The sequence below is a fragment of the Aethalodelphis obliquidens genome, unplaced genomic scaffold, assembly GCF_003676395.1.
Source record: "Aethalodelphis obliquidens isolate GAN/ISIS:26980383/991018 unplaced genomic scaffold, ASM367639v1 scaffold60, whole genome shotgun sequence".
Classification (NCBI taxonomy): domain Eukaryota; kingdom Metazoa; phylum Chordata; class Mammalia; order Artiodactyla; family Delphinidae; genus Aethalodelphis; species Aethalodelphis obliquidens.
Genome location: NW_020838004.1, coordinates 10968810 through 10986884, shown reverse-complemented (window position 1 = coordinate 10986884; position 18075 = coordinate 10968810). Strand labels below are relative to the sequence as shown.

Sequence of the window (18075 nt, the reverse complement as noted above, 5' to 3'; positions counted from 1 at the left end):
AACAAAATTTCATGACAATTTTTTTAGCTTGTGAAAACTATACTTTCTTTACTCATCCAACTATTTTTTACTTTTTTAACTTCATTCACCAATTTTCTTCATTACTCCAGATCTACTCAGCAATGCCTCACTTGATTAAAAAATATATTAACTGTCTGGGTTGTCTTTGTTTCACTGTTTTTTTTTAACATAATTGAAGAGATGAAACTTCATAGATAAGCATAAAATGAAGAAAATTAGAGATTGAGGAGTACTTAGTAATTATATATCTGCTTACTGATTAGTAAAGGAGGCATAGAGAGATTAGATGTCCTCTCTCAAATCGTACAGCTTCAGTTAGGGGAATGGTTAGAACAAGGCTTTCAGCCTTCCAATCTAATGCTGTTTCCACTTCCTCATATCATTAAACTCTTTCAGAATCCTCTAATCCTTTGTACACCACTTTCTCCCTCTTGGGAAAATGTCCCTAGGATTTATTGGTCCTGTACTAACTATATTTAAGAAACAGAGAAAAAGCATGTCTTATCTTGCAAAGTGATAAATTGATATCACATTATAAGTTTACTGTAATAATTTTTTCAGTGTGAAGGTTGCTACCTGAGAATGAAAAACTTCATTTTTTGAAATGAAACACTTCATGAAACACTTCAACTAACACCACTGGTCTTTTCTAACTTTTCTTTAACTCATAGAATTTGAAATGTCAAAAAACATTTGAATATTACCTTCCCCACTAAATTGTTTACTATACTTGATGTTCCCAAACAGATTACTTTGGCACTATTTAAATTAAACATTTATTAACTAACTCATTCAAGCATCAAAGCTACTGAGTTCTTACAGATGGCAACTGCCACAGACAAATTTCACTATGTATAATTATTAGGCAAAAGTAAGAATTTTAAACCATGACTCCACATGATGGGAAATCAAAGGAGACTCTTTTTTTTTTTTAAAATAAATTTATTTATTTATTTTTGGCTGTGTTGGGTCTTCGTTTCTGTGAGAGGGCTTTCTCCAGTTGCGGAGGGCTGGGGCCACTCTTCATCGCGGTGTGCGGGCCTCTCACTGTCACGGCCTCTCCCATTGCGGAGCACAGGCTCCAGAGCGCAGGCTCAGTAGTTGTGGCTCACGGGCTTAGTTGCTCCGCGGCATGTGGGATCTTCCCAGACCAGGGCTCGAACCCGTGTCCCCTGCATTGGCAGGTAGATTCTCAACCACTGCGCCACCAGGGAAGCCCCAAGGAGGAGATTCTTAAATCACGAATAATGTACTTCACAATGATGGTGATTAGTTTTTCAGGTTAAATGTTCTTTTAGTGGCCAAGACTGTTTTCCTATCTTTTCTGTACTGCGTCCATCCATCTGTTCATTCACTCATTCCACATACCAGTGACAAATACAGACCCAGGCCCTCAGAATACAACAGTTCCTGTCCTCTCTGAGCTTTAGTTCTTAGTGTATTGGCAGAGTCAAAAACACTAAATTTGTGACCTCTTTTCTCCTCCATCAAGTTCACTGCTTTCACACTTCCAACATCCATTTTATTGTCCACCTATTTATGGGAAGCAAAAGTACCATTGTCAACAGAATTTCAGACTGTCTGGCTTTCTTCAATCCTATTGCAACCAGTTTCTGATCTTTTCATGTCTGGCTCCTTGCCCTGTCCATCTCCACTTAACTAGCACCTGCCTGGAAAGGTCTCTTTTAACCTCCTAATAATCTTAAGTAGTCAGTCTCCAGTTACTATCACATCAACCTGTCTTATTTTTATTGTAGCCTTTTTCTCTGATACTTTCTCGTTTGCTCGTTTAATCTCTGTCTCCTTCTCTTCCAGGAAGGCAGACAGGCACCTTATCTGGCTAGTTTGCCTCTGAATCCTAAAATGGTGCTTGGCACACAATTGGGATCAACTAAATATTTGTTGAACGAATGGATTCCTAAATGACAACTACTTGAACTACTACAGATAGTGATTCATCCTTGTTGAGTTTCTTTTACTTTGCACATGTATGAAGATTAAATCTGAATTTAAAACTGTCTTAAAATTAAAAACAGTTCGGAAATGTGGGAAACATCTGGCAGAGAGATAATTCTGGCATTTGCAATGATGGAAGGAAAGTTTTTCTCTGAAGTAAGCAGGTTGGTGGCCTCTATTGGTATCATCAGAAAATGCCTATTTTTGTTGATTTGCTCAGGAACTGGGAACATTTGGCATTGGGAACACAGAATGTTGTTCATTTTAAAGTGAAGAGTTATAACTTCGGGGGTTGGGAGTGGGAGAGAAAATGTCCTAAGAAATGAAGGCAGACAGGAGAAAGGAGAGGCTTCTGTCTCTTTTAAAAAAGAGTTCTTTGAGTCTTACTTAAGAGAAGCTTCCTAGAAAGTTCTTAATTTGTATGGTTTCTAAATAAGCAAACTCTTAGGGCCCCCCTCCCAAAAAAAAGTGCATGTGTGGCTCCACCTACTTTAGGTTCATCTTGGCCCTGAAAGTTGTGGCTACACGACAGGCTTTTTCTGGAACGTCGTTCCGATCCCTTTAAAGGTGGAATCATGACGGAGGATGCGGGGGAAGAAGGCGGGAGCCGACGGCTGAAGAGTCTCGGTTGACATAGTAACTCTTCAGCTCTGTCTCCCTTGCTCTCAGCTCTCAGGTTCCGCTGCCACCCGCCGCCCCGCCTGCGCTCGCTCGGTCCGGGAGCCCCAGCCGCCTCCCCGGACGCACCCCAGAAAAGGTCCCCTTTGCGACCCGCTGCGTGGTGACTTCTCCCCGGGCCAGCGGGTGAGCCGCTCGCGGAGCTCATCTCTCAGGGCGTCTGCCCTCCTCGCCTCACCCTCACCCCCTGAGCACCAGTCTGCCGCGGGCCAGTCCGGCAGGTGACGCGGACCCCTCCGCACCGGGTCCCCGCTGGAACTGCCGAGGCGCCTCCCCCAGGAGCTGGATCCCGGCCAGTCGGGCGTTCCCGCCATGAACCAGAGCTCAGCATTCGGGCCCGGGAGGGGAGGCTCTCCCGGGGTGGCTACCCGGGCCCGCGCGCGGCGCAACGAGAGCCAAGACTATCTGCTCATGGACTCGGAGGTGGGAGACGACGGCTGGCCGCAGCCCCCCCTGCCTCCCTACGGCTACTACCCTTGCTTGTGAGTGCGGGCGCTGCGGGCAGGCCGGGGGCGCTGCAGGCGGGAGGTGTGCGCTCGCCGGAGAAGACCCGGGGCTCCGCGCGCGTCTCCGCACGCGTCTGCCTTCCCAGGGCCGCGCGAGCCGGGCTGAGACCCGAGTGAGAGGAGGGCGCGCGCGGATCTAAGGTTTGCTCCGGGCGAGCACGCACGGGTAGGTTTGCCCGAGAGAGTGAGACCGTGGGGTACCGACGCCACTACAGGTGATAGGTGTATGTCGGTTTCTTTAGTCCCAAGAAATCGGGAGCCCTCAAAGAGACTCTGTGTCGCTGCGCCAAAGGCATGGTCTGGGCGGGGGACTGATTCAAATTTGCGTCCCCAGTGACTCTTAGCATCTGTGGGAGGGATGACCAGAACTCTCGGTCCTGGGCGCAGCTCGGCGCTTCTGCCAGGGGAACTCGAGAACCCGCGCGCCCGCCCTCTAAACACTCCCCACCGTTGCCCTTAAGGGGGCGCGCACAGGTCCTCAGCTACCAGACGGCAGCAAAGTTCGAAGGGGCGCGTGGGAGGGGGTGCACTTACCCCAGGCATCCTCTCCCCAGCCTCCGGTTCTCCGAGTTAAATAGGAGAAATAGAACCTCTAGGCTTTCCCACCCATAGCGCGAAACTTTTACCAAGGGCGTACGGGGGAGGCGAGCCTGTTACAGGTGCGGGCCGGAAATTGATAATTGTAGAAGCTGAAGAAGGTCGTCTGCTGTGGACCCTGAGTGACTACGAGATATTATTTAAGAATCTGGAGTTTCTTTTTTGGCGGGGGATGGGTGGCAGGGGCAAGCAGAGGACGGAATGAGGAAGTCTCCCCTCCCCCACACGCCTGGGACCACAAGTGCAGCTGGCAGATAGTGTGTCTGCCTCTTTGCTCCTTTAGTTGATTGGGCAGTATGGTTTCTTGACATGTCACATCCATCTGCATGCGGTTTCCCGAGGAAAGCAGTTCTCAGTAGCAGTTCTGTTAGCAGCTGTAGAGGGGTGTGTGTGTGTGTGTGTGTGTGTGTGTGTGTGTGTGTCACTCTCGGGGGATGGGGGGCAGGATGGATGGGTGCACCTTCAGATCATTGGTGAGGGCTGCCCAGAGTCAAGGCTTGCTGTAGATCCCTTTCCCAATAAGAACTGAGCCCCGGGAAATGGTGCATCTAATTTTTCCCCTAGATAAAAGAAAAAAAAAATGGAACTGGTTCCATTCATCTACGTGCTGTATGGTTTGAAAGCATTTACTGTTACTTACTTTTTTCTTTTTAAAAAAATTAAGATATATTTCACATTTCATAAAATATATCTATTTAAGTTGTACAGTTCAGTGGTGTTTAGTATATGCACAGAGTTGGGGACCATCACCACTATGTTATTCCAGGACATCACCCTCAAAAGAAATCTTGTACTTGACGTTAAATTAGAAAATATTTCTGTGTCTTTTACTACAGAACTTCTCAAATTTTAATGGCATATGAATTACTTATGGAGCTTGTTAAAGTGCAGATTCTGATTCAGTAGGGTCTAAGTGCAGCCCAAATTTCTGCCTTTCTAACAATCTCTGAGAAGATGTAGAGGCTGCTGGTCTGTGAAGCATACTTTGAGTAGCGAGGAGATATATGCCAAGAAAAAATAAAAATAAATAAATAATTTCTGGATATTCTGAACGCAGCTACTTTCAAATTTGCTTTAAGGGTATCTTTGAAACATAGATGGACTTTTTCATTGACTTAGACTTAAGATCTACCCTTAAGCCTGAGGGTTATGTTTGGTAATGTTACCTGTGGGTAAGTTAAGCAACTTATAAAAGCTATATTGCTTTTTAAAAATTAGACTGCTCCATAGACAAAATCTTTTTTTTCTCTCTTTATCACCTAATCATTCTATAGTCACTTGTTACTGTGTGGGGAAAATAATTTGATTTTAAACACTTGTGGCTATATGTTAGTAGTGAGACAGACTAAATAAAACAATAATTGCAAGTTGTCCTGAAAAGTTTCCCCAATGCTTCCTTCAAATGTGGTTTACTGCCTTATTGATTTATCTAGTTTTTACATCATCTACTATTTAAAGAATAAGTATTTTTCTCCCTTCGTTCAGGAATCCTAGATCACTCTTAATGGATAAGCCTTGGCAGTAGAGAGATGAACAGAAATATTTTAATGTGCTTCAATTCTTATTGAGCACCCCCTGTCATGTCAGAGGTATGATAGTAAATTTAAGAGTGAGCCATGTTTCTAAGTAAGACTTTGGTCTTGTCCAAGTCTATTATTTCCAAAAGGTTCTTAGTTACTTTTCATCACTATTTACTCTGGCAAGGTTTTAATTTTTTCCAGTTAAATAATCAAGTAACTGAAAAATTTTAACCAGTAAACAATAGTATTTCACACCTGTGATGTATGAGAAAGAATGAAAGAAAATTATTTCCCTCCTGGGCTTCCCTGGCGGCGCAGTGGTTGAAAGTCTGCCTGCCAATGCAGGGGACACGGGTTCATGCCCCAGTCCGGGTAGGCCCATGAGCCATGGCCACTAAGCCTGCGCGTCCGGAGCCTGTGCTCCGCAACGGGAAAGGCCACATCAGTGAGAGGCCCACGTACCGCAAAAAATAAATAAATAAATAAATAAAAATAAAAAAATTATTTCCCTCTGTTAGAGAGTACAAATAGGAGCTTCTATATGCTTTTGACTTGCAATTTAAACAATTGTTTGTATATTTTCCTAGAGTGAGAGGCATAATATTTGTGAAAGTGGCAATCACTAGTATACTTTAGATATGGGTACTGCCATTATCTCAAATCACTGAGATTTTTTCCCTTGTAAGATAACAGATTTTTGCAAATTATCAATTCTGTGGGATAAGTTCTATGACTCTTGCTAAAATATTGTCATAGTTCACTTATGTAGAATGATTTATATATATATTTATGAGGCTTTTACTACTGAAAATTTTGGCAAATTATCTTGTTTGAGAGAAATTAAGTATTCTCAGAACTTAAGTGTAAGAAGTAACATTTTGAAGTGGTGCTTAGAAGAAAAAGATTCAAATTCTCCCTTTTTTCAACTTCTAATTGGAAATCAATTAATACAATATATTTTGATCAGTTTGTAATCATGGTTAGCAAGAAATGTCCATGTCCAAGGAGGATCCCAGGAGTTAGAGAGTTCCTTCATTTAGAACTTAAAAATGTCTCTAGTCCATCCCTTCTGAACATGGAGAAGAATTCTGGACATAAAAAATGTTAAGTGTTTCTAAATTCTCAAGATCTGAAATAGTCCAACTGAAATTTCTGCTTGGAAAAGACTAATTATGAATAATGAAACAAACTGTAAACTAAAGCTCTGGCAAAACAATAGACTGAGATATTCTAAAAAAAATTACGGTTACAAACACCTAGCAGTACTGGATAAAATAATCTAAATGATTTTAACGTGGTACCCAATTTTGCAAAAAATAAAAGGGATTACCATTTGCCAAAAGCAAAGAAGTTAAAAGACAGAGTATACCCTGAGAAACGATGCTGTGGTTACCCCAGTGATTATGGATCTGGGTGACCAGGAGGTTGGAGTCTAATGTCCATGTGAGATGGAGAAAAGCTAAGGCCTTGGTTCCAGATGAGGCAGTGTTGGAACTGAGACATCCCTGTCCGCTGCATAAAACCAGGACCCTTATTTTAGTGAAAAGTTAGACTAGCATAATATGCCATCAGCACGGAGTGAGAACAAGAAACTTTGTTAGTAAGAGGAAAAGGAACCTTCCCCTAAGAATTTCATTCTTTGGGCCTAAACATCATGTGACTCTATTTTTGCTTTTGTTTTTTACACTACCTAACTGACCTAGAAATCTTCAAGTTGAAAAATACTCCGGCTCCTAGAAGAGTAAAACAGAAAGGCATTCTGAAAGTGTAGTACCAACTATCTAGACTGCCAAGGATTTTCAGGAAAACAGCAATCCCTGCTAAAGATATGCTCACTATAATACATAACGAAACACACAAGGAAACAATCAACTAAGAACAAAAGTTAGCAGTCAGTACAGTCCATGAGGGAGAGTTAACATGAGACATAACAGCAGTATTGGATCCTTAATAACTTGAGATAATATAGCAACATGAAAGAGAATATATAAAATGGGTATGTATAAAATGTTGACAGTATAAAAAGAAGTTAAACCCTAACAAAGAATGACTTATTTTTAAAAAACAAATAGAAAACCTGTAAGTGAAAAATATAATTTTGAAATGAAAACTCAATGGAAAGATTAAAAATGCAGATTAGCCATAGTATAATCGATGATAATACCTAGAATGCAGAGACATAAATAAATGGAAAATATAAACATTATTGAGCTAAGAAACACGAAGGTAGGAGTTCCAGAAGGAGAAAATAGAGAGAATGAGGGAGAGGCAACATTTGAATAGATAATGGATGATAATTTTCCAGAAGTGATTCATTCTCATGTTTATGAAGTACAAGAATACTAGTGTGATACAGAAAAATAAACCCATTTAAATGTATTATATTGAAATTGAAGAACACTAAAGATAAGAAATATAAAAATGAACCAAAATATAAGAGATTCAAATGAGTGAGTTTTAAAATTTAGAATAAGAAAACATACTCATAGTGTATTTTGATACCCAGTGTATTGATACCCAGTGTATTTTGATGTGTAGCTTATAAGAACTATGGTTTTTCTTTTACATGAAGCATTGTTTACTCTCTAGTTATTAATGTAGTTTTTAATACAAAGTCAGTGCTCCATTGCTGGTAGTATCTCTTTAAACATGGATATGGACAAAAAGGGATTCCAAGGGTCATTAAATCATGGTCTCAGGAGAAACCCAAAGAGATTCTTAATTGTATACTTTAATTCATATTATGAAACAAAAGTGACCTTTTAAAAAATGTTTTAATGGGTCATGGATCTTTTTAAATTTTTATTGACCTCAGGATGGTTTTGGATGAAACCCATCTATGAGCTCTAGGACCCAGACTTTGAACTCTTGATTTAAGAGAGGTAACCTAAGGTCAGAGGCCACAGATAAATAGATTTCCCCAACATAGCCTTCTTTTCTCCAGGCAAAATAAAATATGCTTGAATTTATTTATGTATTAAAAGGGAATGAAAAATTCAGACTGCAGGATAGAAAATGTTTTCTGACATTAACTGCTGATAGAGTACACGAATCCCTTGAAAAAGTTTAGGATTGACGTTAGAGTATGGACTCAAGCCTATGAATCACATTACATTTTTATGTGCTTGTTATCCCTCCATTATTTTTGCCTCCCTATGTCTGATAAATATGTCTATTCAAACATCCGTTTTACTTTTTGCTCACAAATCTCTTTCTACCAGACTGTATGCCTCTAGTCCTTCATTTCTCTACTCTTAACATAGAATCTAGCAAAGAGAAGGTGTAAATTAATTTATTCCTCAACAAAGACATTATCCTCTCATCAGTATTTATTCTAATAAGGAATAACGTGGTGCCAGCTCTTTTCATAAAATAACATCTGAGTCCTTTAAGGAAGACAGAAGAGTGAATGTCCACATAGAAGGAGATACCCAGATCTTATATTCCGGCTGCCTGTCCACTTAGATTCACCTTCTTCTGGGGGATCTGTCACTAATTACTATGCCACTACCATGCTGCTCGCCTTTTAGCTCTAGCCCCAGACTCTCCCCTTCAAGTTCCTTCTGCTCACCTGAGATGAGGCTGTATCTTTATCAGTACTTGTCAAATGCTTAGGAATAACCAAAGATAATTAACATACAGAGAAAAACTCCTGGCTGGCTATAACTGTCTTTCAGCTCATTTGTGGAGTCTCCTAAGGACTGACCCCTGCCTAACCCCAAGTTTTATCCAACTGGCAGAGAGTATTCTTCCCTCTCCTCCTCAGACCATCCACAGACAATCTAGCCCTTAATAGTCAGTGTTCCATAAATTGGGAGATTGGGACTAACATATACACACTACTATATATAAAATAGGTAACTAATAATAATCTGCTGTATAGCACAGGGAACTCTACTCAATACTCTCTAATGGCCTACATGGGAAAAGAATCTTAAAGAAGAAGAGTAGATATATGTATATGTATAACTGATTCACCTTGCTGTACACCTGAAACTAGCACGACATTATAAATCAACTATACTCCAATAAAAATCTTAAAAAAAGTTAAAAAAAAAAAAAGTCACTCTTAGCCCAGATGGACAAAGGAATACCACCCTCCTCCCTTTATCCAGAGTAAGATATGCCTCTCAAACTCCATTTCTTTTCCTAGGATCTCCTTCTTTCCTGGATCATTGACATTAGGTATGTCTACTCTTTTAAGCAGAGATCCTACCACCTACCCACACAGGTATGGCTTCACTCTCTGACCCATAGGGGCAGTTACCTTAGAACACAGCCACTCAGCAGCAGTATAAGGGATTTCCAAGTAAAATCAAGGACTCATTTCCTTATAAGAACACATTTATCAAATGAAAAATAAAATCAATCAAATAGAGTATATGTGATATCATGATTTCTTATGATATCACAAACATATGTAGTGGTTTAGAATTCAGAGGGAATCCTAGTATCTATTATGTCCTTTGAAAGAAATAGCATGTATAACCATAAAGCAAAGACTTGGACCTTGGTTAAGGGTATGCAGTTTGGAAGCTGCTGTGCTAGCTGGAGAAAAACAAGTGTAAAAATCACCTTTGGATGCGCTTTCCCTTCTTCATTTAGGAATCAACAACTCCTCCAGCTGCCATTTGGATTAATGGTGTGTCTCTTTTTTTTTTTTATATATACCACATATTCTTTATCCATTCATCTATATTTTTTCTTAACATCTTTATTGGAGTATAATTGCTATACAATGGTGTGTTAGTTTCTGCTTTACAACAAAGTGACTCAGTTATACATATACATATGTTCCCATATCTCTTCCCTCTTGTGTCTCCCTCCCACCCACCCTCCCTATCCTACTCCTCTACGTGGTCACAAACCACCTAGCTGATCTGTCTTTTAATTGACCACTTTGAAGTTCTGTGTTCTGCATGACAGAAACCATCTATTTTGTTTCTAAACCTCCCCTGGCTTGAAGTAATCAACATCTGCTGATAACAATTTATTATCATGAAACATCTTTTTTAGAGGTCCAACACCGTAGGTTGTGGAGTTATTTCCAGATGTGCTGAAATGCCCACATTTATTCTGTAACATAATGTTTGTTTACCTCTAGGAAGACATTGCATAACTTTTTTTCTCTAGACAGTTATGTTCCTTGAGTTACAAGAGGTAAGTTGACTTCATAAGGCAATTCATCTTTGCCTCTTAGAGAGTAAATCATAAAAGGAAAACATTTTCTTGAGTCCATTCTTGTTTTTCTCCCTCTTTCATAAAAAATGCTGAATGTAATTGGAACCAGTTGGATAAAATTACCGTTTGTGATTGCTTTTTGTTTAGGAAGCTTCTGCTGGCTTTCAGGACATGAAGTGCTCATCTCTATGTCAAATTTCAATTAAACTTTGGCATCTAAAACTTGGTATGCTGTTTAAGACCCTTAAGATATTGGAATGGATTGAATCACATTTCTTATAGAATGTCCTTTTGGAGCAGCATATAGAAATGAATGTCACAAATACCGAAACAACACGTTAGTTGCAGTCTAACTATTCTCACCCTAATTCAGGTAACTCAGCCAGAACAAAGAGGAGCAGGGGTACTGACTAGAGTTATTTACAGGTCAGGGCGAGTTGCTGTTTCTGTAGAGGACTAATCTAAAGCATTTGTGTATATTTTGGGGGACTAACATTTTTTGAATACCTACTCTGTAGCATGTCCTCTTCTAGTTGTCATACAAATGTAATTTGCTCTTCGGAGCAGCCACCTGGATATTTTTAATGTCTATTTTATAAATGACCATGCTGAAGTTTAGAAACATTGAGCAATATTTAGAAAGTTACACAGCTGGAAAGTTGTTGTCAAGTGGACAAAAACCAATACATTTTAGGTAACGCAGGCTGGAACGCATAAACAGAAGGGCTGGCAGGTTGCACAGAGTCCCCTAATCTCCAGGCATCCCATATAATCATGCCTGTGCCCGGCACAGCTGGATACGTGATGGGTGTCCTCTTGGAGAGCACACTCACTTCCTTCTCCTCTATCTTTTCATAGGTACTTGAGAAGCCACAGGTTGGCTCTGATCTACGGCACCAAGATTCCTGAGCTGTGCTCCTTTTATCTAAGTTATTCTCTGGTGAGGGAAGAAGACAGGAAGAAAGGTTATAATAGCAGTAATATGTGTGTTTCACTTCCACCTCTTCTTTCTATTGAAATCTTAGTCATCCGTGAAGATCAAGCTTTATATTCCACTAATTCATTAATCTGTTTATTCATTCATCTTTGTTGACTTATATGATTTTGTCACATAATAATAAAAATAACAACTAGATTTATTAGGGATTTCTATGTGCTAGGCCCTCTAAGTGCTTTATATGTACCTCATTTAATACTCCCAGCAAATCTCTGTTTTACTGATGTTTTAATAAGAAAGAAAAAAGTAAAAATATACCACAGCAAAGAGAGGTTAAGTGATTTGCCAGGGATTACACAGCCAGTAGTTGACAGAAATGAGAAGAAAGAAAGGAAAGAAAGAAAGATCCTATCACTTATCTAGACACAGTGAAACTAGATTTTGAAAAACTGTCAATCTTTGTCACCAAAGGAAGACTGTGAATGCATCAAAACTAAGTAATCTGTAAAGTACTTACTAATTTTAGCAATGGTCCACAAGCTGATCATGACTCTTTTAAGATTACAAAAGAGGAAGCTTTCTTTTACTCTTGATTTCTATCATGTGGATGAAATTGCTTCTTTGCTATGAAACAGGTTGTATTAGAAAAACTGACCTGACTCAAATGGTAGTGTGAAACTGGATTTCATTGCAGGATTTGCATACTTTGTAAAGCATTTTACATATCTGAAAGTATATATTGCTAGAAATCAATTACAGCATGGATAGTTATGTTAAGATTGATTGCCTTTTCAAGGCAGATTTCACGTTTCAGTTACAGAAACTCTGGTTGCAGCACAAAGAACATTTTGTCCTGACATGTATGGGTCAGCACAAAACCCTTGCACAAAACTGGGAAGAGTTCTCTTCATGGGAATTACTAACAAGATTATCTTGAGAATTATAATAGGATTTGGAAATGACATGATTTCTAAAACTCTTTTAAAGATTCTTTTAGGCAGTTTAAACTGTTAGAGATAAAACTTATTTTTATTATTACTATGTTAAACTCTCTGAAACAGAATTTTGCATTGAATAGGTTGAAGGGTGGCAGTAGTTGCTATGAAAAGCTGATTCCTGGGCACTGTAAGAATCTTCTCTTCTCCCCAGTAAAATGTTTTCTGCAGGACCCCTTTTCTTGGAGGGGCATTCAGGGCCAGACACTGTATTTCGTCTTGAAGAAAACATTAATTTCTTTCAACAAATATTTGTTTAGCTCCTTTGATGTGCTTAGCACCGTATTTGGGAATCACTGTTACTGTATTTCATAGAGTCCAAGGTTGTATCAATTTTAACCTGTCCTGATGTTTTATATGCCTTTGAAAAACAAGAAAAAAAGTACTGTATCAATTATATTATACCTTAGATTTTTATATTATAGCTATTGAAATAGATCTTTATACTTAATTAAGTGTAGGTTTGGGTCACATAAAACTCTTACACACATATGGAAAAAAAAAGTCTAAACAAAATAAATTTAGTTAAGGTATTCCTAAAGCTTCTTCATATTCAGAGATGAACTTTCCTGAGTCATTTTCAACTCAAAATATTTGATATCTATGTTTCTCCACACGGTCTTGTCCTTTGTGCCAAGAAGACATTGGTGATGCAGCATTTCTTTAAAGAATCCAAAGAACCATGATAGACCAAAAGCTTTCGGTGCTAGGCAGTTAAACTGACTTTGCAATTACATAGAGCTAGACTATTTTGACTTAGCAGTTCCTGAATGTTGCTGAACAAATCTGATTCGCCATCGTTCCCCATGTACAATCCACTCTCCCCAATACACATATGCACATACACACATGTATTTGTTTCTTAGGCTTGAAAGGAATCCTTAGCTACTGTTTCCAGGATTTATTTTCAAGCCACTGTCATCCATTCTGAAACTTTGGAGCCATTGCTTTTAATGCTTGTACATGCACTGCTAAAGGTAAACTGTCATGATAATGACTGACACCAACTGGCAGCACTGATAAGACATGTTCTATTCCAGAGAAGTTAAAGTGGGAGAATTATGTATCCTAGAATCAATGAAATTTGGTGTTTGGTGTGCTAGAGTCAGGGTAAATGAAAGAGGAGGTGAGATATGAAAGATTACAAGGGAGACAATACACTTTATTATCTGTCCGGAATTTGAACTTTATTCTCTGACTTTAAGACACAGATAAGACTATGCCAGTCTTTTGCCTTATTTATATTAGCTTATTTGATCATCACAGCAAACTTGTGTGATGGGTAATATTGTTTCTACTTGTAAATGAGGAAGCAAGTTCAGAAAGGTTAAGAATTGTCTAAGAATTTATGGCTCTCAAAAATCTGAGCCTGTACTTAAACTCCTATTTGACTGTTTTGTTTGTTTGCATTTGACCCTCACTGTCTGAACTTCTTCCCCTCACTGGAATGGCAGCTCCTTGAGGGCGGGGATACAGTCTATAAACTAGCATTTGGTAGGGACTCAATAAATGTTTGCTGGATGAATACAATGTCTTCCTTATACAAAGTGGAAGGCCAGTAGATGGGCCTTATCTCTAAAATTCTTTTCTCTTTGGGCTTCATACAGTTTTGTGAGACTTTGCCTTTAGGATACCATGTTTTCATCTTAGCCTTTTCAGAAATACTACAGTATTGGAGTTTTGTATTCTTGCAGCTTAGGTCATTTAATGAATTCTAAGAGCTTTGTGATATATCTGCTTGATCCCTAAAATTGTGCTTGTCAAATATTTTTAAATAATCCTGCAAACAAGAAAATATAAATATAAACCATTTATTTTTTTATATTGTGTTGATAGAACACTCATGGAGATTAGTCTTTTTTGTTTTTACTAAAATGGCAACAGGAAAGGTTCTTGTCTTTTTATTTAAATTAAGTTGAAAAAGTTTGTGAAAACTGAACTTCCTGTGACCAAAGCTCATTACATCCCGAGAAGTCTTAAATACTTATATGAAATAATCCAACTTAAAATTGAGAAAGTGAGAAAAGAATGGTTAAGTAAAAATGATTTTAAAATTACATGTTAATGATATTGTAACTTTGATTTGGATCACATTGTGCAGGGCAAAACTTACACATTTAGTTGATTTTCATGGTAATCTGTCTTCTAGAAATTAGATCAATTATTCTCAAATTGTATTGCAATCCACCTTATGCTCAGACTTAGGCATTATCCTCACTTTCTTACATGCAAGAATTTGATATACCCTCACTAGAAAATTGCAGTGAGATATTACTAAAGGAATAGTGTTGCACATCGACTGATGTAAACACAGAAAAAATCAGCAGCCTCTTGTCTAAACATGTACACCAGATGATGGGGATTAAAAAATGTTTTTATCAGTGGGTTGAGAATCTGGCTATATATTAGAATTACCTGGATAATTTTTAAAAATATAGATTCCCTAATAATTACGAGAGTTCAAATAAATCAGTATTTCTGGGGGTTATGGCCTAGGAATAATATTTTTAAAAAAATTTCCCTAGTTGATTCTAATATGTAGTCAGGTTTAGAAACTTATTGTTTCAGCTACTTTAGATTCACTATGAAAACCAGAGTTAGGAACTAAACCTAATTTCAATCAAGAAAACCATTACAGTGTATTCATCCATGCAAAAATGTGAGACTGAAAATCATTTTTCCGGCTTCCCTGGTGGCGCAGTGGTTGAGGGTCCACCTGCTGATGCAGGGGACGTGGGTTCATGCCCCGGTCCGGGAGGATCCCGCATGCCGCGGATTGGCTGATCCCGTGAGCCATGGCCACTGGGCCTGCGCGTCCAGAGCCTGTGCTCCACAACGGGAGAGGCCACGGCAGTGAGAGGCCCACGTACCCCCCCCCAAAAAAAAAAAAAAAAAGAAATTCATTTTTCTACCTAAGATCCAATGATTAGTTATTATCAGATAAATTGAAAAATAGTATATTTTAATTCAGCAAATTCTCATCAAATATCTGCTATACACAAGATGCTATTCTTGATATATTTTAGGAGCATAAGTGATGAGATAGGAGATATGCTTGATAAGATGTCAGGAGAGTAACATGTTGTTTTATGAGAAAAACTACCTTTCCAGTTTGTTTCTTAAATCAAAACATGATGCAATAATTTTATATTTAAATTAGAGGAGAAAGTAATTTATTTGAATTTTATTTTTATCTTAATGTTGACCTTCTTTCTGATTTGAATTATCTGTATTTTCAGAAAATATAGAGGAAGTTTGTCCTTTTTAAATCATCCAAGATTTTATGGGGTAAAATTTTCCAAAAGGGTGAAAATTTTGCTATTGAAGAAGCTTATTATCACTTAACTGGATTTCTTTTTCTGAATATTATGAGGTTTTGTAAAACTTTCTTGAAAGTCTGCCTCCAGTGGAATAGATAATCTTGATGGTCATCCTGTTTCAAAACAACTAGATTCTGCATAAAATATAATTTATATTTCTGTGCTTGTAGGAAGCAAGGGAAATCTTAACCCAACCCCTGTATGCAAACACGAACATGCACAAGTCATAGGCTTCTATCAGAGTAGCAGTGAACTCTCTTGAAAGGTGGAATTCCATAAATAAGGTGCTAATGTCAGCATCGTGGTTAGGAGACTCTGCCTTGGACCTGGTAATCCTCAATTAATCCTGGTCCTCTGGGTTCTCTACAAATTGGTAATCTTTAATTGTGAGTATATATTTAATTTACCTTAGATACACAAGAAAACAGCCATCCTGAGTGGGAGTCAACAGAAATAGCAAGCAAGATATAAAATCCTTAAAGACTTCAATATAAGGATTAAAGTTAAGAACATAAAATTACTTTGTTTGAACTGTATAAAGACATAAAGATGGAATCCCAAAAGAGAACAAGCACAAGAAAACTATCAAAAATGAGCAAGCATATTTCTAAAAAAATTTTATTGGGATATAGTTGATTTACAGTGTTGTGTTAGTTTGAAGTAGGTGTACAGAAAAATGAATCTGTTATATGTATACATATATTGACTTTTTTAAGATTCTTTTCCCATATAGGCCATTAAAGAGTATTCAGTAGAGTTCCCTGTGCTATATAGTAGGTCCTTATTAATAATCTATTTTATATATAATAGTGTGTATTGATCAATCCCAATCTTCCAGTTTATCCTTCCCCCTTTGCCCCATGGTAACCATAAGTTTATTTTCTGTATCTGTAACTCTGTTTCTGTTTTGTAGATAAATTCATTTATAACCTTTTTTTAGATTTCACATATAAGTGATATCATATGATATTTGTCTTTCTCTGAGCAAGTGTATTGAAAAAAATGACAAGACAACAATACAGCTTTCAGGAAAAAAAAAAAAAAAACTATTGAAAGAAAAGTATCAATGGACCAGAGTTATTCATGGAAGATTAAGTGCAGCTAGTAAGAGAATTTATAATTTGGGAGATAGATATTAAAAAGTTTCTCAAAATGTAATACAGAAAGATAAGAAATGTTAAATGTGAGAGAGGTTAAGAGATATAGAGGCTAGAATTGGAAAGACCAGTTTACATATATTCAAAGAACCATAAGCAAAGAAGAAAGGGAATGTAGTTAAGAAACAATTAGAAAAATAATGGCTAAGTTTTTTGCAGAATTGATGAAAGATATGAAGCTACAGAGAAAGGAGCCACAACACATATGAAATAAGATAAATAAAAAGAAATTCACACCTAGATACAAGGAACTGCAACTACATTATAAAAAATTTATTTAAAAAGATCTTATAAGCAGCCAGAGAGAAAAATACAGATTATGTACCAAAGAAAGAGAATTTTCTTCCAGCAAACATCTCAACAGTAAGAATGGAAAGCAGAAGATAAGAGAATTATATATCCAAAATCATATTAATATTCTGTACTCAGAAACAGCCCCTTTCAAGAAAGAGTTTAAAATAAAGACATTTTCAGGGAAAAAATATAAGAAGAATTTATTACCAACACACTTACATGAAAATAACTTGTAAAGGATATACCGTACTTCAGAAAGATGGAAACTTATCCTAGGAGGATGGTCTGTGATATTAAAGGAATGAGAGCAATGAAATTGATAAACACATAGATAACATTAAATAATCATTCTCCTATAATATAGTTATGTCTAATTTGTGTTTTTAAAAAAGGACAGAACTAAAGTACTGAACAGTTTCATGTAAACTGGGAGAGAATTTTCAGACTTAAAAAATTCTAGAGTCCTTATGTTGCTTGGGAAGGGGTGGGGCTTAAATTAACTACATTGTAAAATTTCAAAGGAAGTCCATACAAGAATAAAAATAGAGTATATAACGGTACAAATCGGAGAGGGAAAATAAAAAGAAAGAGGAAAATGAATGGACAGAGAACTGGAAAAAAAAAAAAACAAGAAAAAAGCCACCTAGAAAAGAAAAATAGGATAAATTCAAAGCAAAGTAAGATGGTAGAAACAAGTTCATATGTATCTGTTAAGATAATAAATATAAACTGACTAAATTCACCAGGAAAAATTCCCAGAGATTTAGAGAATAGATTTTTCTTAATCTAGTTATTTTTCATTTAAATATGAGACATACCTGAAAAATAAGGACATGGAACACTGGGAATCAAGACAGGAACAAAGATGTATCTGGCAACACAAAGAGAAATATTGGTAGGTATAATAACATCA

The 18075-nt window shown here is 37.7% G+C and overlaps 1 protein-coding gene across 5 annotated transcripts in view; it reads left to right on the top strand.

The window, feature by feature from the left end:
* The first annotated feature begins 2548 nt into the window (after positions 1-2548).
* The window catches only part of TRPC6 (transient receptor potential cation channel subfamily C member 6), a 116458-nt gene continuing 100931 nt past the window's right edge, over positions 2549-18075 (top strand). For 3 of the 5 annotated variants that reach the window (XM_027087751.1, XM_027087753.1, XM_027087754.1), the window contains exon 1: positions 2549-3137. In XM_027087751.1, the coding sequence (XP_026943552.1) occupies positions 2968-3137 (170 nt within the window). In that variant the 5' untranslated portion in view covers positions 2549-2967. The remainder of the gene's footprint in view (positions 3138-18075) is intronic. The other 2 variants (XM_027087750.1, XM_027087752.1) reach the window with 1 other exon arrangement.